We start from the raw sequence: 20,659 nt of genomic DNA on the forward strand, positions 1-20,659 counted from the left end.
CGCCGCCGTCTCGTCCGGATTCCAGCGACGCACCTCCGGTAATCGCCAGTTCCCCGCCATGATCCATGTCAGGTTTTTAATCAGTTCCCCAAGCGAGAGGTCGAGAGGATCTGTCACGCGGTCCATGTTCCCCCTGGCGATTCCGGAGGCGGGGGAGTACCGACGAATCCGTGCGACCGGACCTCGATGGCCTACGAAAGCTACCGTGGGGTTGAGGAGACCGGTCGCGCAGTTCAGGTGCTCCCGGCGTTAACCGAGACGAGGGAGGCGGCAAACTTTCCAGCGTACCGGAGACTGACCGGAGTGACGTGCCTGCGAACTGCGGACAGGATGCCGGTCCCCCACGGACGAGCCGTGCTGATTCATGTTTGTCCTGTGTAATGTTCCCTGATCGTGTTCACCTGCTGTCTATTTATATAATTGTATAAAGCTATCCTGTTCGTGTCTGTTCGCCGTCGGGTCATTGTGTGTGTTAATGTTCCCTTGTCTCGTGTGTAGTTTGTATTAAACCCCTGTCCTGTGATCGTGCGAATGCGTCCTCCTTCACCGCCATGTCCAGCCCACCCGTGACAATACATTTAAAACCCACCTCTGCAGAGCTCCGCCGAGACGCGGACTGTATCACCCAGGACCAGAAGGGAAATTCTTAATCTTAACCAGATCAAGAAAAGGACCCCATATCTTTTTAAATGTCTAAAGGGAACCCCTAAGTAAAAGTCTTATCCTTTCCAGTTTAACAAAATAAAGAATATCTCGTTTCCAGTGAATTTGGCTGGGAGGTTTCGAGGATTTCTAGTTTGTTGTAATTAGTCTTCTTGCCAGTAAGGTAGAGAAGGCCAGCATGTACCTTTGATGAACAGATAGTGAAGAAGGTGAGGAGAAAACCCCAAACAATGCCCCAAGTGGGTTGGGCTCTATTCTTTTCCCCACAAATTCTGACAACATGTCAAATATTTCAGTCCAGTACTGGTGTAAAGAAGGGCAAAGCCCGAACATATGAATAATATTGGCAGGGGACGGCTGACATCGGTCACACAAAGGAATGACGCCCTCATAGATTTGTGATAACTGCAGCTTAGTGTAATATGAACGGTGTAAGATTTTAAACTGTATGAGGCCAAGTCTAGCGCAAATAGATGATCCATGAACTCGCAGCAAAACCTCCTCCCAAATCTCATCAGGAATTTCCTGTCCCAAATCCTCTTCCCTCAGTGTCTTCAGAGGGGTTAGTGAATTAGCACATATATTAAAAATCTGATTATAAGTATAAGAAACCGAACCTTTCAGATATGGAGTTGGTTTAAGAAGGTCATCTAAAACAGAGTCTGGGGGTAAATTGGGAAATGTGGGAAAGGTATGATGAGCAAAGCTACGCACCTGCAAGTATCTAAAGAAATGATGCTGAGAATATTTATGAAGCAGTTGTGAGAAAGAGGCAAAGACATTGTCTATGTATAGGTCTTTAAAACAGTGAATTCCAGCTTTTGACCACATAGAGAACAGATAATCAACCAGAGATGAAGGGAACTGGTGATTTGCCGCCAGCGGGGCATAGGTGGAAGAAGTTTGTAACACAAAGTACCATTTAAACTGCACCCAAATTCTGAGAGTAGTTCTAACAATCCTATTTTTAGTATAAGGCAAAGTGGAAGACAGAATAGTAGAGTGCACTAAAGCTCTCAGAGATGTAGGTTTGACCGACTTTGCTTCTATTGCCAACCAATTGATTTGAGCATCTGATGGTTCAGACTGAAGCCAGTTTTTGAGGATCCTAATATTAGATGCCAAATAATAAAACCTAAAATGTGGTAAGGCTAACCCACCAAGTTTTCTTGGTCTTTGTAAGTATTGTTTGCGTAGTCTTGGAACTTTCTTGTTCCAGATAAACTCAGAGATCAAGAGTCAACTTTCTGAAAAAATGACTGAGGCAGAAATATTGGTATGCATTGAAATAGGTAAGAAAAACGTGGTAAAATATTCATTTTCACTGTATTAACATGTGCAGTCTGGGACAGATTAAGAATGGACCACCGTTCACAATCTTCTCGAACCTTAGACAGCAAGGAAACAAAATTAGCCTTTAAAAGATCTTCAAATTTAGATGTGACACAAACACCGAGATATGTTAAAATTATGATGGGCAATTTTGAAGGGTAGGCTATAAAGAGGGTAATTCCTAGCAGCAGTACTAATGGGAAATAATTCACTTTTATTCAAATTCAATTTATAACCAGCAATCTGAGAGAATGATTGAAGAGCAGTAAGAGCAGCAGGGATTGAGACCGGTAAATTTGAGATATATAACAAGAGATCCCAGTAATCTGAGTGTTAGACCTAAGTGCAATTGAAAGAGGTTCAACTGCAAGCGCAAATAATAATGGGCTTAAGGGGCAATCCTGCCTAGTCGAACGATAGATGGGGAAATATTCAGATTGAGTATAATTTGTTCTAACAGATGCTTGTGGTGAGGAGTAAAGTATCTTAATCCATGAGATGAAGTTTGTTTTAAAGCCAAACCTTCCCAGTGTATGAAAAAGATAGGGCCATTCCACTCAAAATCAAAAGCCTTTTCAGCATCAAGTGATATGAGGACCTCCTGAGCTGAGGGATCCGGAGTGTTATAAATTGTATTAAACAGACACTTAAGGTTAGAGAAAGAGTGTCTGTTTCGGATAAATCCTGTTTGGTCTGCAGAGATGATGCTTGGAAGGGTAGATTCCAGTCTTACAGCCAACAATTTTGATAAGGCGTGGCGGCCCCGGTCCCTCGGGCTGGCTCCCCGGCGTGGTCCCGCTTGGCGGCCCCGGACCCTCGGCCTGGCTCCCCGGCGTGGTCCCGCTTGGCGGCCCCGGACCTCGCCTGGCTCCCCGGCGTGGTCCCGCTTGGCGGCCCCGACCCTCGGCCTGGCTCCCCGCTTGTCCCGCTTGGCGCCCCGACCCTCGCCGCTCCCGGCGTGGTCCGCATGGCGCCCGGACCCTCGGCCTGGCTCCCCGTGCCGTTGGCCCTCCTCGCCGCTCCCCGGCTTCCTGGCGGCCCCCTGGTCCCGTCTTGGCGGTTTCCCGCTTGGCATGCCCCCACCCTCTTCCCTGCTCCCCGGCGTTGTCCCGCTTGCTCTTCCCCGGACCCTCGGCCTGGCTCCCCGGCGTGGTCCCGCTTGCCGGCCCCGGACCCTCGGCCTGGCTCCCCGGCTGGTCCCGCATGGCGGCCCCGGACCCTCGGCCTGGCTCCCCGGCGTGGTCCCGCATGGCGGCCCCGGACCCTCGGCCTGGCTCCCCGGCGTGGTCCCGCATGGCGGCCCCGGACTCCCGTACCTGCACACAATAATCAGGGCCGATCCATCTGGGTACGTGTGGGCCCTGTCTCCACATGTCCCCTCTGACACGTCTTGTGTCACCCCCTGCACCGCGCAGGGAGATTGTCCCAGAGCCTCCGGCGACTGTTCCAGGCACCCCAGGCTGGTGCCTTCTGGGACTATGCAGCCCCTCTCGCTGCACGGCCCTGGTGCCAAGGGGGGGGGCATTGCCAGACCATCCGGCTAGCCCCTTCTGCGTCCGTTGGGACAAGCAGGCCCTCTTCCTGCCTGTCCCAGCTGAGTCCTCATGCCTACCCGGGGGCTCTATGGCGCTCCACCCCTCTGGAGGCAGACGCAGGCCCATGCCTGGCCCGCCCTCCTCACTGGCTACCGGAGGACCCAGCTCCATCGCTTCCCCACCTCCCCTCCCCTCAGGAGGAGTCCCCAACCCGAACTGCACCCCCCCAAAAAATTCTTTGGGGGAGCACCCCCCCCGGCTGGACTTAGGGGTACCTTGGGGCTTGTCCACCTCGCCTTGGACCAGCACATTCGGGTCAGGAACCTCCTCCCTGGGGTTCGGCTCCGCGGCTGGGTCGCCATCTGGTGGACACAAAGAGGGGAAGTGGGGGCGACATACGGACACATATGCCACACAGACACACACAGACAGAGACAGACAGAAGAGAGGGTCGTCTGGCTCCCTCTCTGGGCTCTCCGGGACCTCCTCAGGGGGCACAGCCAGGATCTCGGGAGGAGCGACCTTCTCGTCGCCCTCCATTGCTTGGTCTTCTTGCCCCGGATCCTGACTGGTACTGGATGTGGTGGAGGGGCAGAGTTCGATCCTTGGCTCAGGCTCTGGCCGATCAAACTCCGCCCTCAGACTCTGCTGGAAGTCCCGAAAACTGCTGTCTGTCTCTCCCTGCTGCCCGAGGGCTGCGCTCCAGCCCCATGCTGACCCAAGCAGACACGCGAGGATGGTGGTGGTCTTATCAGTGTCTGCTGCCCCACTGAAGGGTCCCGGGACAATTGGGCTGTCCCACACGGGGCTGGGCTCATGGGTGGAGATGGTGGTAGGTGTGTGGTGTGGAGGGGGGTGGACGTCTTCTCCAGCAGGTGTGGGCGCTGGTGCTGCGCTGCCATTTCGCTGGGGAACGTCCGGGCAGAGGGAAGGCGGGTCGGCGGCTGGAGCAGGACTGGAGGATTCCCTGCGAGGCAGTCCCGGCAGCGCAGTTGCTGGCTGGCGACCTCCCGTCGCCCTCTTCCACCAGCTTACCTCACACTGCTGGGAGGGACGTGGGTCTCCACGGACCTCGTGACGATCCTGGATGGGCGCGATGGGCGGAGCCATCCCGGCACCGACTGCCCAAACGGCGTCATCCTGGTCGTCGTCCGTGTCCACCTCGTACCCCCGGAAGTCACATGGGTCATCACGGACGCCGCGATGATCTCGGACGCGCACGCTGGGCGGAGCCATCCTGGCAACGACCGCCCACCGAAAATCCACGTCATCATCGCTTTCGTCATCCGTGTCCTCCCACCGGTGACACCAAGGGTCGTCCACCCTGCGGACATCCTGGACCCATGGCGCGATAAGCTCCCATGGGCAGTACTCTGGCCATTCGGGCTGGAGGCTGCCCACCTCCTCGCTGGAGGAACGCCGCCGTTGTTGCCGCTTCTCACCCCCCTGGAAGTGACGTGGGTCCCCACGGACCTTGCGACGATCGCAGACTGGCGCGATGGGCGGAGCCCAACTCTCGTCTCCCGTGCTCTCGTCGTCGTCCGTGTCGTCCACGGGGAGCCTTGCCAGCAGAGCGCAGAGTTCTTGGCTCGACATGGCGAAGATCGTGGGGGTCGCATCTTCTGCGCTCGCTGCCCACGTCACTTCCTCGCTGCTGCCGACGCCAACGTCCTCGCTCCGCCCACTCACCCGCCGACGTTGTCGCTTCCGGGTTTCGCGGAGTTTCCCGGGGGTGACGTCATCACGCGGCGCCGCATACCACGGCTTCTCGGGGAGAAAACGCTCCACCAGAACGGGCGGCGCGTCTCTACCCTGGCGTCCACGTTCTCCGCGCCGGGCTGCGTCCTTCGCGGCGTTTCTTCTCCTCTGCTTTCCACCTCTGCGCTTTTGGGGGGGTCGCTGGCATTCTGTCACGACTACGGACTTACGGGGGAAGGAAGCGCAGAGGTCTGACATTCTGGGAAGGGGTTTTTATTAATAAATAAACAATAAACACAAATAAAGACGGGCGCGGTGGCCGAAAACGATTTAACTTAAATACAGACAAACTAAAACTAACCCGTAGGCGTGTGGCGATTGCCAGAACTCAAATTACAAACAGTGTTACCAACTGAAGTTCACGAAAATGCCAGCGACCCCGAACGGGCGGAAACTTCCGGCATTTATGGGGCGTCAGGATTGGGTTCCGGTGTGGAGCCCAGCTGCAGGCAATCCTGACACCCTTTTTTAAAAGCAGTGAGATGGTGGCTTGCGAAAGGGTTTGAGGAAGGCAGCCAGAGTCAAACGATTCATTATACATGTCTAGCAATAATGGAGCCAGTTTATCACAGAACTTTCTATAGAATTCACAAGGAAATCCGTCAGGTCCGGGACATTTTCCACTTCGCTGAGACATCAGTGCCGATCTAAGTTCTGCAATGGTGATTGGCTTCTCTAAATCCTCAGCAATGGATGTGTCTATGGAGGGAATATGCAGTTTGTCAAAAAAATGATCAAACTCAGCAGAAGAAGATGTAAGATCAGAGGAGTAAAGAGACACATAGAATTCCTTAAAGGCTTTTATAATTTCCAGGGGATCAGAGGTTTTGCCTGAGACTGTTTGGATTTGTAGTATTTGACGGGATGCTGCTGTCCGACGTATCTGGTGTGCCAATAACTTGCTGGCCTTGTCTACATGTTCATAATAGTTAGCTCTGGATTGAAGTATCATTTCTGTAGCTTGATGTGTCATAAGAGTGTCATACTCTGCTTGCACAGAGAGACGCTCCTTGTGTAAGTCTGGGGATTGATTGATGGCATATTCATTATCTAAATGAGAATATGCTGCAACAACTCAGTCTCTTTTCGCTTTCTAAGTTTTTTCTCATAACCTAAGTAAGAGATCATCTCTTCCCTTATATAAGCCTTCAGGGTTTCCCACAACAGAGATGCTGATATATCAGGGGTTTTATTGAAGCTAATAAATAAGTCAATCTGTTGTGAAATGAACTTATTAAACTCTTCATTCAAAAGAAGCCGAGTATTAAGCCGCCATGGTGCTCTAGTGTGATTAAATTTCTTGAAAAATATATTAATTGAGATTGATGCATGGTCTGATAAGGCAATGGCATCATATTTACAATCTGATATGGATGAAAGTAATCTATTATCCACCAAAAAAAGATCAATACATGTGAAGGTATGGTGAATTTGAGAAAAAAAGGAGTATTCACGTTTAGTAGGATTGAAGAAGCACCAGGCATCAGAAACAGCATATTCTTTCATAAAAGATAAAATAGCCTTAGTCAACCTAGAAGGAGCACAAATTGTAGAAGAAGAGCGGACTAAGTGGGAATTAAGCCAGCAATTGAAGTCACCCCCCAATATTAGATAATGTGTAGACAAATCAGGAATCAATGAAAAGAGACGTTTGAAGAAACCCTCATCGTCGTAATTGGGGGCATATATATTAATTAGAGCCACAGAAGTATTATGAATTTGACCCGTAACAATCATGAATCTCCCATTAGGGTTAGATACTACACTTGTATGTACAAAAGTGACAGATTTATGCAGTAGTATGGCTACTCCTCTTGCTTTCCCTGAGAATGAAGAGTGGTAGGTTTGATTGATCCAGCCCTTCTTAAGTCTGACATGGTCTGAGGGTTTGAGATGTGTTTCTTGTAAAAATATTACATGGGCACCTGCGTGATGAAGATAATGAAAGATCTTACTAGGATTGTTGAACCCCCTACAATTGAGACTAGTAAATAAAATGTTGCCCCCACCTGGGATCGATACAGAATTAGCCCTGGTCATAAATTAAAATGAAAGAGGAATGTTGTCTCAAAGTAGAACTCTGCAATAAAGTGGGAAGTGAAGTAAGCTGAATGAAAAATAAAATTAAGAAAGCATAATAAAAAACAAAGAAAAAATAAATAACTGAAATAAAAACCAAGACCCCACCCCACCCAACCTAGCAGAAGCCTCTCCCAAAACTGGAGGCGCGCCACCCACCCCATAACACACCATCTTCTTGGCACGTCCGTGGATGGTGCAAGTAACCTACTGCCCATCACTACAAGACGTTCCTAATGAAGAGTGACAAATTAGAAATCCAAAAACCATGCCCAAAAATAAATATATTTAAGTTAACCCTTAATAACAAATTACACTCACCCTCAGTAGGAAAAGCAGGATTAGTAAGTGAAACATAAACCTACAACTTGAAAACACCGGCAATATTAATTCGCATTCACAATACCTAAAAGAAGGCACAGTATATCTTCAAAAAAAAAAAAAACTACACACACAATCTAAATTTCAATATTTCTAAAGGTAGCACCAAGAAAGAAAGCACCAAGCACCAAGATCGACATCATAGCTCTATTAGAGTACATAATCAGATCTTCTTAAAAGAATATAAAGCTCACCTTGTGAGAAAGTTTTAGAACACCACCGGGAACATGAATTCCGCGATGTTACCAGCAACAATGGCACATTAGCTAATTAGCTAGCTAGAGGGAGTCTGGAACCACCACCTTTTTCACTTTCTTCTCAATAAAGTCCAGCGCCAAAGCGTGATCCTCGAACCTGTGGGTCTGACCGTTGGCCAGTCTAATGCGCAGTGTGGCCGCATAGAGAAGTCCAAACTTAATGTTCGGGCAGCAGTGGAGTTCCTTCTTCACGTTAGCGAATGTCGCTCTTTTCTTCGCCATCGCCGCTGTGAAGTCCGGGAAAATAGAAATCTTCTTACCCATGTGGAGAAGAGGAGACATTTCCATCCATCTTTGGACCTGGGACGTAAGGTACGGTGAGCACGATCCAGTACAGGTTTCTCATCAAGACCGAGTAGGTCCTGCAGGAACTGTGCCACAAACTCAGTTGGTCGTGGGCCCTCGGGAAGTCCCACCAAGCGAATATTATTCAATCTGGAGCGACTTTCCAGGTCTTCACATTTCCTGGACAGGTAATCTACCTGTGCTGTTAGCGTGCTAACGTTAGTTTGCAGCTTGGTTAGCTTACCATTGTGATCGTTCGCCGAACGTTCGAGATTCGCGATTGTCTCTCCTTGTGCAGCTACCCTGCCTTCAAAAACTTCCAGAGCCACCGTTATCTCCCTTCGGACAGTTTCCGAAATAATAGAATCAAATTTATCAAGGATGTCGGTTCGCATCTCGTCCATCATTCGTCTCATACCCAGCAATAAACTTTCGTTAGCGTCCGACTGTGAAGTAGCTTCCAGCTCAGGAGAAGACCGATGTTTACTGCGGCCTGACTTAGATTGCTCGGTTTTTCCGCAGTTAGCCATTGTGCCATACACTAAAAAATTAAAATAATAGGCGAGCAGCTTTGGCAATAAAGTTTTTGTGCGAAAAAGAGGGCAAATCAGGTGCACTTAAAAAGTAAAAATGATAAAAAAAAAAGTCACCCTTCTGAGGAGCCACTGGAAAACACGTCTACATCCCCCTGTCTCCGCAGCGCCCCCTTTATCTACCTGTGCTGTTAGCGCGCTAACGTTAGCTTGCAGCTCGGTTAGCTTACCATCATGATCATTCGCCAAACGTTCGAGATTAGCGATTGTCTCTTCTTGTGCAGCCAACCTGCCATCAAAAACTTCCAGAGCCACCGTTATCTCCCTTCGTAGTGTTTCCGAAATAATAGAGTCAAATTTATCAAGGATGTCGGTTCGCATCTCATCCATCATTCGTCTCATACCCAGCAATAAACTTTCGTTAGCGTCCAACTGTGAAGTAGTTTCCAGATCAGGGGAAGACTGATGTTTACTGCGGCCTAAATTAGAATGCTCGGTTTTTCCGAGGTTAGCCATTGTGCCATACATTAAAAAAAAAATTAAAATAGGCGAGAAGCTTTGCCACTAACATTTGGTGCGAAAAAGAGGGCAAATCAAGTGCACTTAAAAAGTAAAAATTAAATAAAAAATCACCCTTCTGAGGAGCCACTGGAATACACGTCTACATCCCCCTGTCTCCGCAGCGCCCCCACACCCAGGAACTTCAACAGCAGATCCATCGATGTGCGGTGGGAACAGTCAGTTTCTTCTTGAAGTTGGCAACCATCTCTTTGATGACATTGAGAGTCAGGTTGTTGCTCCGGCACCAATCCACCAGATGTTTTATCTCCTCTCTGTATGCAGACTCATCTGAGTTGGTGATGAGCCCCACTACTGTTGTGTGTTCTGCAAACCTGATGATGTGGTTGGATCTGTACTGTGCAGCACATTCCTGTGTCAGCAGAGTAATCTGCAGTGGGATGAGCAGCATCCCTGTGGGGAACCTGTGCTCAGTCTGAGGACCTTGGAGATGTTATTTCCTATAGACACAGACTGAGGCCTGTCTGTTAGGAAGTCCAAGATACAGCTACAGACTGGAGAGCTTATTCCCAGCAGGTCCAACTTCCTTACCGGCTTCTGAGGGATGACAGTATTGTAAGTGTCTTTTTTTGTCTAGTTGGGAGAGGGCTGCTCGAAGGGCAGTCGAGATTGCATCGTCTGTGGATCGGTTCGGCCGGTAGTCGTACTGAAGTGGGTCCAGATTCTGTGGGAGTTGGGTGTTCATGTGCTTCAGAACCAGCCTCTCCAAGCACTTCATGATGATGGTTGTGAGTGCTATCGGCTGCTAATATTTGAGGCAGGACACAGTTGACTTTTTTGGTACTGGGATGATCTTGGTGGTTTTGAAGCATGTAGGTACCACAGCTGAACTCAGCGAGGTGTTGAAGATATCTGTGAAGATGTCTGCAAGCTGGTCAGCACACTGCCACAGCACACAACCAGGTATGTTGTCTGGTGCTGCTGCTTTCTGCAGCAGTCATCCTGATGTCTCCCGTGGAAAGACAGAGGACTGTGGTTTTTGTCGGGTGATGATGGTCTTCCAGGCGGTGACATCCTCAACACATTTGCTGATGTAGCTGGTGACTGAGGTTGTGTACTCCTCCAAATCCACCAAGTGGTCATAGGTGGCTGCATCTCTCAACATCTCCCAGTCTGTGCAGTCAGAACAGTCCTGGGGCCACGTTCTCTCCGATGGCTGGTCTGAACTGCTGATGGGTCTGTAGGCTGGGGTGAGAATTATAGAGATGTGGTTTGATTGTACAAAGTGGGGATGGGGTGTAGCCTTGTATGCACGCTGGATGTATGTGTAAACAAGGTCTAGCATGTTGTCCCCTCGTGTTTGGCAGTACTGATTTGAGATTGCATTGTTCAGTTCAGTTCAGAAGGTTTATTATCATTCCAGCCATACAGTATACAATGAAATGAAATATCGTTCCTCCAGGACCATGGTGCAACACAGAGCAGAACAGAGAGACATCACAATTGCAGGACATAAGTATACACGAGACAAACAAGTGCAACAATACAATTTGACTAGACTACGCATGACTAGAAAACACAGTGCAATTTTCCAAATATTCACAGTTTAATTTTAGACTGAGTGCAGTATCTGGGTTAGCAGCAAGGGTTGATTGTGCAAGATGCTGAGGTTGTTATTGTGCAAAATGCGGAAAAGAGTTAAATGTAAAATAAATTAACAATAAATAGAATTTTGTGTGTCAGGTTTGACGGGCCCGTTCAGGACTGCAGTTAAAAGGCGCTATGCAGCCACCCACCAGTGGCTGCGACATTCTTTGTGGATCTTGCAACTGTTCTGTACTGTCGTTTTTGAGTTCTGGCAATCGCCATATGCCTGCGAGTCTTGTTTTCGTTCTCCCTTTCTGTTTCCCCTGTTTTCAGCCATCGCACCGGTTTGATTAGTATTGTTAATAAATCATTGTTTGCATTATGTCCCGCCTCTGCGCTTCCTTCCCCCATCAGCTCGAGGACGTGACAGGGGGTAAATTTGACATCAGCAGAATTTGAAGTCGGAGTTATTGTGTACAGTTTTAGTTGAGGAGTCTAATGGCCTGAGGGAAGAAACTGTTCCCCATTCTGGCAGTGGATGTCTGTATGCTACGGAACCTTTTGCCAGATCTGTGGTGGGAGAAGAGAGTGTGTTAGGGGTGTGTGGGGTCATCCACAAGGCAGGTGGCTTTGCGGATGAAGCGTGTGTTGTAAATGTCTGCCACAGAGGGGAGAGAGACCCCGATGATCTTTTCAGCAGTCCTCACAATGCTCTGGAGGGACTTGTGATCTGAACCATTGCAATTCCTGTACAAGGCTGTAATGCAGCCACAAGGAATGCTCTGTATAGTCCCTCTGAGGAATATGGTGAGGATTGGGGGTGGAAGGAGCCTCCGATGCTAAGCAGGGAGTGATCACGTTGTGCCATCTTGAATTCTCCTGAATGGAGAATGTCCAACATTCTTCATTCAAGTAGTAAAATTTGTCCAAAATTTTTCTCAATATATTTCCAGAACCTCAGACAACTCAGACTGATGTTAAAGAAGAATATCACTGGATTTATTAGATGCTGTTACACTGTTGGGTTCATTCTCTCTTGTTGAGTTTGTAAAAACAATCTATATTTTTTTTCTGGAGGAGCACTAGTGGCCTACATGTAAGAAAAAAGTTCTTTGCCACTTGTGACGATTATACTGGGAATTTATTTAATGTCTTAAAAAGGCCCTGTAAGAATATTTCAGGAAATCATGCACAACATAATGCCCCGAAATTGACTTCTGGTCTAGATCAATAAATTATCATGTTTCAGCCATAGAGGAACACATTTTAGCTGCAATATTGTAGTGGCAAAAACATTATGCTTCGACAAGATGAAACAATGAAAGACATGAGAGACTTTACAAGCGAGGGTGTTTATTGGATTAAGCTTGATGTCAAGATGTCTGGTGCACACATCAATTAATTTCATTCGACATCATGACATTAACAATAGGCAAATATGATGAAAATTTCTTCAGACTGAAACCATCCTTTTCCATGTTCATGTTTCTCCTGTTTCCTGTAACAAAGGTTGGACGTACGGAGCTTTAGTGCTGGTGTAGTGATGTTATCTCTTTAAATCAACACCAATATGCTTCACACATTTATTTCAGACACAGATTCTACATTGTGATTCAGAATTTGAAACAGGGTGGCTTTACTCACAGCATCCATACAGTTTGTTGATCCTAAGGATGTCAATGGAAGACAAGTCCACTCTCTGTCCAATGGGGACAGATGAGTCAGGAATTGGAGTGATAGTGTCCAGTCCATACTTAATAGTGAAGGCATCTCTGTAGAAGAAGATTTTACTACTTGAAATGATGTGTAAAGGATGAGAGTAGTGTTGCTTAATTAGAAAACTATAACATTACATTTAAAGTCTAGCTGATGGTAAATCTGATTGGTTGACTAGTTTGTCTTACTTTGCGTAGTGCATCACTGAACTGTAGTCATAGGGAGTATTCTGGTTGTTGGTGTTTTGTTTGTCGAAATTGTAGGCCATACCTATTAAAAAAGTGCAGAAGTGCTGAAACAGCCGTATTTGAAAACCATGTCTTTACAGAACTGATATTAGATTATTGTGATGAAAAACCTGGCACGATGTTCGCATAGTTGATGGTCACGTGCTGGTCTCTGTCGCTCCTCGTGTGCTCATGGTAGAATCCTAGAGCGTGGTTGAGCTCATGCTGAATGACGCCGTTGTAAATGCAGCCGTTTGTGTTCAGAGAAACTGTCTGTTGGCCCCCTTGTCTTCCAAGAGAAGAGTAGCACCTGAGAGAAGATAGAAAGATCCAAAATAGATATTTCTGAGACTTGTCATGCAGACGAAGGATGTTGAAGTCTGTGAGCTTATAGTTATTAATCATGATCACTGCTAAATTCACTCCAACTCACCCATTTTTGCTCTCAATGCTCAGGTAATCTGTCTGAGTTGTGCGAGGAACAAACCGAATGCAGGTTTTTGTGTGGAAGGTGTTCATGGCAGTGGCGATCATCTGCTGATCAGAGCTCGCTTGATGGTGTAAAAACAAAATTGTCATTATGATGCATGGTACAATGGTAACAATGCAAATCATTTGACTACTGACCAGATTGTCCCACTTACAGAAGGCAGAGCTCAATACATAAGGCACCGGAACCAGTCCATTGGTGGACTTTGTCCAGAAACAGTTGTTGGTTAAGCAGATCAAAGCATTCCTGGTTCTTGGTACAACCAGATCTCCTTCAATCAACCACTCACTAGATCCTAGAAAGAAACAAGAGACAAAAAGGTGCTGAAACCACATTTAAATCAGTATTAACAGGACATTAACTATTGTTGAAAAGACAAACCATTGTTGGCGGTTAGAATCCTAGTTGTGATATCCAGCGGTCTGCCAAGATCTTTTTGAATCTCCTCATTATTCCATTCGTTCTATAAATAAAACCTAATAAGTTCTTTTCCATTTTCATATTAGAGTGTTTAGTTTGAGGAGTTAAGAGATTCTTACCAGAAGAGGAAGAGCATGGGAGACGCTGAGCAGCAGCACTAGAACAGAGACAACGGCTGTGTGGTCCATGTTGCTTCTGTGATGGAGATGATCAGGACTGGTCCCTCACCACGGCTGGGTGTCTGTGTCTTGTCACAAAACAGCTTTTATACAAAACTTGTTCAGGTGTGTCTCAACAGGGATTACAGTTTCTGTTAGGGTCCTGTGTCCAAAGTAAGCTCTGAGAGGGTGGACCTCACCTCGCCTAAAAGTCCAACATTTCACAGCCAATGTGCTACTCTTAGCTGACCAACATAAAGAGCCATTTGTTTTAAATACAAAGATCCTCAAGATGATGGGGCTTAAGTGCTCAGGTAACATTCAGCTTTGTTTGATCTTTACAATATTTTAAATTGTTTGGTGGAAATGATGTGTTAGAAAATATCTATTGGTTTTAAAAAAAAGTCTTAAGTCATCAAAGACAAGTCGAACTGTATAATGCTTCTGGCGATAATGTTTGTGTTTTACAGATGAAGCAATATTTTGTACAGTTGGAAAACAGAGGTGAAAATGAATGTTTCTGCATCAGTCTACAAAATAGAGTAAATCTATTTAAGTTTTTTTTATGTTGATAATAAGCATGAAGCCTGAAAGTCGTACATCCTATTAATTATGTAGAATTTAACAATGTTGATGCTTCAATCATACAACTTTAGCAAGACACTAGACAAAAACATGATTAATATGTGTGAGCTCTACTATCTGGACAGATATAGTTTTCAGGGATGCATTAATATGGGTGGTAATATGGGATATTATGCAACTTGTTAATTACTCCTTGAATGCAAATTATGTCCATAAAAGTCTTAAGTGGACTATCATAAAATTAAATAAAAAAAAGAAACACACAAGGTTCTAATTTAATGAATAAACAATCTGGGGCCTAGAGTGTAAGGAAGAGGTCACGAAATTAAAAGGTTGGAATTTCAAATCCCAAACTGCCAAGGTGCTACTGAGCTATCGTCCCCACACACTGCTTTCTGGGTGTCTTCATGGCTGCCCATTGCTACAACAAGAGGATGAGTTAAATATAGAGACCACATTTCATTGTGTGCACTGGCTGCTGTGCTGTAGCATATCACATGTGACAACTAATCACTCTCATCTTCCTTTTATTTTGGAAAGTCAATACAAAAAGTTGTAGCACAACAACTGATGGTGATTTTGGATTGAACATTCTAATCAGCATCCAGACCACATCATGAATCAGAAATTACTCTTGTTGGAATGGTAGGTGATCTTCAATAAAAATGACAATATCTGTTCTCTCAATACTTTATTTTACATTTAAAAGATTCAAGAGAGATTGATTGTATACTGTGTATTGAAATAGTGTTCATACACACATACACAAGTATTGTAACATTACACAAGAATATTCAAAATAATATTTTTAAAAATTAATACTAATACTTAAATACTGTACAGATTATAAAAGAAAATAGTCAAATTTTCTGTACACCGATCAAGGACAAACAATACAACATCATGTAAGAAGCTTGAAAGTGGATATGTTGTGGTGTTGTGTGGTGTTGAGGCTCCAGGAGAGGTCGTCTGTGCACACCCAGGAACTTCAACAGCAGGTCCATCGATGTGCAGTGGTGTGGGGACAGTCAGTTTCTTCTTGAAGTTGACAACCATCTCTTTGGTCTTGGTGACATTGAGAGTCAGGTTGGTGCTCCGGCACCAATCCACCAGATGTTTTATCTCCTCTCTGACTCATCGTTGTTGGTGATGAGCCCCACTACTGTTGTGTCTTCTGCGAACTTGATGATGTGGTTGGAACTGTACTGTGCAGCACAATCCTGTGTCAGCAGAGTGAACTGCAGTGGGATGAGCAGCATCCCTGTGGGGAACCTGTGCTCAGTCTGAGGACCTTGGAGATGTTATTTCCTATAGACACAGACTGAGGCCTGTCTGTTAGGAAGTCCAAGATACAGCTACAGACTGGAGAGCTTATTCCCAGCAGGTCCAACTTCCTTACCAGCTTCTGAGGGATGACAGTATTGTAAGTGTCTTTTTTTGTCTAGTTGTCTAGTTTTGTCTGAAGTGGGTCCAGATTCTGTGGGAGTTGGGTGTTCATGTGCTTCAGAACCAGCCTCTCCAAGCACTTCATGATGATGGTTGTGAGTGCTTTCAGCTGCTAATATTTGAGGCAGGACACAGTTGACTTCTTTGGTACTGGGATGATCTTGGTGGTTTTGAAGCATGTAGGTACCACAGCTGAACTCAGCGAGGTGTTGAAGATATCTGTGAAGATGTCTGCAAGCTGGTCAGCACACTGCCACAGCACACAACCAGGTATGTTGTCTGGTGCTGCTGCTTTCTGCAGTAGTCATCCTGATGTCTCCCGTGGAAAGACAGAGGACTGTGGTTTTTGTCGGGTGATGATGGTCTTCCAGGCGGTGACATCCTCAACACATTTGCTGATGTAGCTGGTGACTGAGGTTGTGTAATCCTCCAAATCCACCAAGTGGTCATAGGTGGCTGCATCTCTCAACATCTCCCAGTCTGTGCAGTCAGAACAGTCCTGGGGCCACGTTCTCTCCGATGGCTGGTCTGAACTGCTGATGGGTCTGTAGGCTGGGGTGAGAATTATAGAGATGTGGTTTGATTGTACAAAGTGGGGATGGGGTGTAGCCTTGTATGCACGCTGGATGTATGTGTAAACAAGGTCTAGCATGTTGTCCCCTCGTGTTTGGCAGTACTGATTTGAGATTTGCATTGTTCAGTTCAGTTCAGAAGGTTTATTATCATTCCAGCCATACAGTATACAATGAAATGAAATATCGTTCCTCCAGGACCATGGTGCAACACAGAGCAGAACAGAGAGACATCACAATTGCAGGACATAAGTATACACGAGACAAACAAGTGCAACAATACAATTTGACATGACTAGACTACGCATGACTAGAAAACACAGTGCAATTTTCCAAATATTCACAGTTTAATTTTAGACTGAGTGCAGTATCTGGGTTAGCAGCAAGGGTTGATTGTGCAAGATGCTGAGGTTGTTATTGTGCAAAATGCGGAAAAGAGTTAAATGTAAAATAAATTAACAATAAATAGAATTTTGTGTGTCAGGTTTGACTGGCCCGTTCAGGACTGCAGTTAAAAGGCGCTATGCAGCCACCCACCAGCGGCTGCGACATTCTTTGTGGATCTTGCAACTGTTCTGTACTGTTGTTTTTGAGTTCTGGCAATCGCCATATGCCTGCGAGTCTTGCTTTCGTTCTCCCTTTCTGTTTCCCCTGTTTTCAGCCATCGCACCGGTTTGATTTGTATTGTTAATAAATCATTGTTTGCATTATGTCCCTTCCCCCATCAGCTCGAGGACGTGACAGGGGGTAAATTTGACATCAGCAGAATTTGAAGTCGGAGTTATTGTGTACAGTTTTAGTTGAGGAGTCTAATGGCCTGAGGGAAGAAACTGTTCCCCATTCTGGCAGTGGATGTCTGTATGCTACGGAACCTTTTGCCAGATCTGTGGTGGGAGAAGAGAGTGTGTTAGGGGTGTGTGGGGTCATCCACAAGGCAGGTGGCTTTGCGGATGAAGCGTGTGTTGTAAATGTCTGCCACAGAGGGGAGAGAGACCCCGATGATCTTTTCAGCAGTCCTCACAATGCTCTGGAGGGACTTGTGATCTGAACCATTGCAGTTCCTGTACAAGGCTGTAATGCAGCCACAAGGAATGCTCTGTATAGTCCCTCTGAGGAATATGGTGAGGATTGGGGGTGGAAGGAGCCTCCGATGCTTAGCAGGGAGTGATCACGTTGTGCCATCTTGAATTCTCCTGAACGGAGAATGTCCAACATTCTTCATTCAAGTAGTAAAATTTGTCCAAAATTTTTCTCAATGTATTTCCAGAACCTCAGACAACTCAGACTGATGTTAAAGAAGAATATCACTGGATTTATTAGATGCTGTTACACTGTTGGGTTCATTCTCTCTTGTTGAGTTTGTAAAAACAATCTATATTTTTTTTCTGGAGGAGCACTAGTGGCCTACATGTAAGAAAAAAGTTCTTTACCACTTGTGACGATTATACTGGGAATTTATTTAATGTCTTAAAAAGGCCCTGTAAGAATATTTCAGGAAATCATGCACAACATAATGCCCAGAAATTGACTTCTGGTCTAGATCAATAAATTATCATGTTTCAGCCATAGAGGAACACATTTTAGCTGCAATATTGTAGTGGCAAAAACATTATGCTTCGACAAGATGAAACAATGAAAGACATGAGAGACTTTACAAGCGAGGGTGTTTATTGGATTAAGCTTGATGTCAAGATGTCTGGTGCACACATCAATTAATTTCATTCAACATCATGACATTAACAATAGGCAAATATGATGAAAATTTCTTCAGACTGAAACCATCCTTTTCCATGTTCATGTTTCTCCTGTTTCCTGTAACAAAGGTTGGACGTACGGAGCTTTAGTGCTGGTGTAGTGATGTTATCGCTTTAAATCAACACCAATATGCTTCATACAATTATTTCAGACACAGATTCTACATTGTGATTCAGAATGTGAAACAGGGTGGCTTTACTCACAGCATCCATATAGTTTGTTGATCCTAAGGATGTCAATGGAAGACAAGTCCACTCTCTGTCCAATGGGGACAGACGAGTCAGGAATTGGAGTGATAGTGTCCAGTCCATACTTAATAGTGAAGGCATCTCTGTAGAAGAAGATTTTACTACTTTAAATGATGTGTAAAGGATGAGTGTAGTGTTGCTTAATTAGAAAACTATAACATTACATTTAAAGTCTAGCTGATGGTAAATCTGATTGGTTGACTAGTTTGTCTTACTTTGCGTAGTGCATCACTGAACTGTAGTCATAGGGAGTATTCTGGTTGTTGGTGTTTTGTTTGTCGAAATTGTAGGCCATACCTATTAAAAAAGTGCAGAAGTGCTGAAACAGCCGTGTTTGAAAACCATGTCTTTACAGAACTGATATTAGATTATTGTGATGAAAAACCTGGCACGATGTTCGCATAGTTGATGGTCACGTGCTGGTCTCTGTCGCTCCTCGTGTGCTCATGGTAGAATCCTAGAGCGTGGTTGAGCTCATGCTGAATGACGCCGTTGTAAATGCAGCCGTTTGTGTTCAGAGAAACTGTCTGTTGGCCCCCTTGTCTTCCAAGAGAGGAGTAGCATCTGAGAGAAGATAGAAAGATCCAAAATAGATATTTCTGAGACTTGTCATGCAGACGAAGGCTGTTGAAGTCTGTGAGCTTATAGTTATTAATCATGATCACTGCTAAATTCACTCCAACTCACCCATTTTTGCTCTCAATGCTCAGGTAATCTGTCTGAGTTGTGCGAGGAACAAACCGAATGCAGGTTTTTGTGTGGAAGGTGTTCATGGCAGTGGCGATCATCTGCTGATCAGAGCTCGCTTGATGGTGTAAAAACAAAATTGTCATTATGATGCATGGTACAATGGTAACAATGCAAATCATTTGACTACTGACCAGATTGTCCCACTTACAGAAGGCAGAGCTCAATACATAAGGCACCGGAACCAGTCCATTGGTGGACTTTGTCCAGAAACAGTTGTTGGTTAAGCAGATCAAAGCATTCCTGGTTCTTGGTACAACCAGATCTCCTTCAATCAACCACTCACTAGATCCTAGAAAGAAACAAGAGACAAAAAGGTGCTGAAACCACATTTAAATCAGTATTAACAGGACATTAACTATTGTTGAAAAGACAAACCATTGTTGGCGGTTAGAATCCTAGTTGTGATATCCAGCGGTCTGCCAAGATCTTTTTGAATCTCCTCATTATTCCATTCGTTCTATAAATAAAACCTAATAAGTTCTTTTCCATTTTCATATTAGAGTGTTTAGTTTGAGGAGTTAAGAGATTCTTACCAGAAGAGGAAGAGCATGGGAGACGCTGAGCAGCAGCACTAGAACAGAGACAACGGCTGTGTGGTCCATGCTGCTTCTGTGATGGAGATGATCAGGACTGGTCCCTCACCATGACTGGGTGTCTGTGTCTTGTCACAAAACAGCTTTTATACAAAACTTGTTCAGGTGTGTCTCAACAGGGATTACAGTTTCTGTTAGGGTCCTGTGTCCAAAGTAAGCTCTGAGAGGGTGGACCTCACCTCGCCTAAAAGTCCAACATTTCACAGCCAATGTGCTACTCTTAGCTGACCAACATAAAGAGCCATTTGTTTTAAATACAAAGATCCTCAAGATGATGGGGCTTAAGTGCTCAGGTAACATTCAGCTTTGTTTGATCTTTACAATATTTTTAATTGTTTGGTGGAAATGATGTGTTAGAAAATATCTATTGGTTTTATAAAAGTCTTGGGTCATCAAAGACAAGTCGAACTGTATAATGCTTCTGGCGATAATGTTTGTGTTTTACAGATGAAGCAATATTTTGTACAGTTGGAAAACAGAGGTGAAAATGAATGTTTCTGCATCAGTCTACAAAATAGAGTAAATCTATTTAAGTTTTTTTTATGTTGATAATAAGCATGAAGCCTGAAAGTCGTACATCCTATTAATTATGTAGAATTTAACAATGTTGATGCTTCAATCATACAACTTTAGCAAGACACTAGACAAAAACATGATTAATATGTGTGAGCTCTACTATCTGGACAGATATAGTTTTCAGGGATGCATTAATATGGGTGGTAATATGGGATATTATGCAACTTGTTAATTACTCCTTGAATGCAAATTAT

General features: G+C 45.3%; 2 protein-coding genes across 2 annotated transcripts; both read right to left on the minus strand.

Annotated features, from left to right (window-relative positions):
* Positions 1–12,565: 12,565 nt before the first annotated feature.
* Positions 12,566–13,970, minus strand: LOC114766535 (high choriolytic enzyme 1-like). Its single transcript, XM_028957350.1, has 7 exons — positions 13,902–13,970; positions 13,744–13,825; positions 13,517–13,657; positions 13,306–13,423; positions 13,004–13,182; positions 12,834–12,915; positions 12,566–12,701 (listed from the first exon to the last, which is right to left on the minus strand). The coding sequence occupies exons 1-7, from the start codon at positions 13,968–13,970 to the stop codon at positions 12,566–12,568; spliced, it is 807 nt and encodes a 268-aa protein (XP_028813183.1).
* Positions 13,971–18,493: 4,523 nt separating this feature from the next.
* On the minus strand, positions 18,494–19,898 carry LOC114766528 (high choriolytic enzyme 1-like). The gene is made up of 7 exons (XM_028957335.1): positions 19,830–19,898; positions 19,672–19,753; positions 19,445–19,585; positions 19,234–19,351; positions 18,932–19,110; positions 18,762–18,843; positions 18,494–18,629 (listed from the first exon to the last, which is right to left on the minus strand). The coding sequence occupies exons 1-7, from the start codon at positions 19,896–19,898 to the stop codon at positions 18,494–18,496; spliced, it is 807 nt and encodes a 268-aa protein (XP_028813168.1).
* Between the last annotated feature and the right edge of the window lie 761 nt (positions 19,899–20,659).

This window comes from Denticeps clupeoides, chromosome 17, assembly GCF_900700375.1.
Source record: "Denticeps clupeoides chromosome 17, fDenClu1.1, whole genome shotgun sequence".
NCBI lineage: Eukaryota > Metazoa > Chordata > Actinopteri > Clupeiformes > Denticipitidae > Denticeps > Denticeps clupeoides.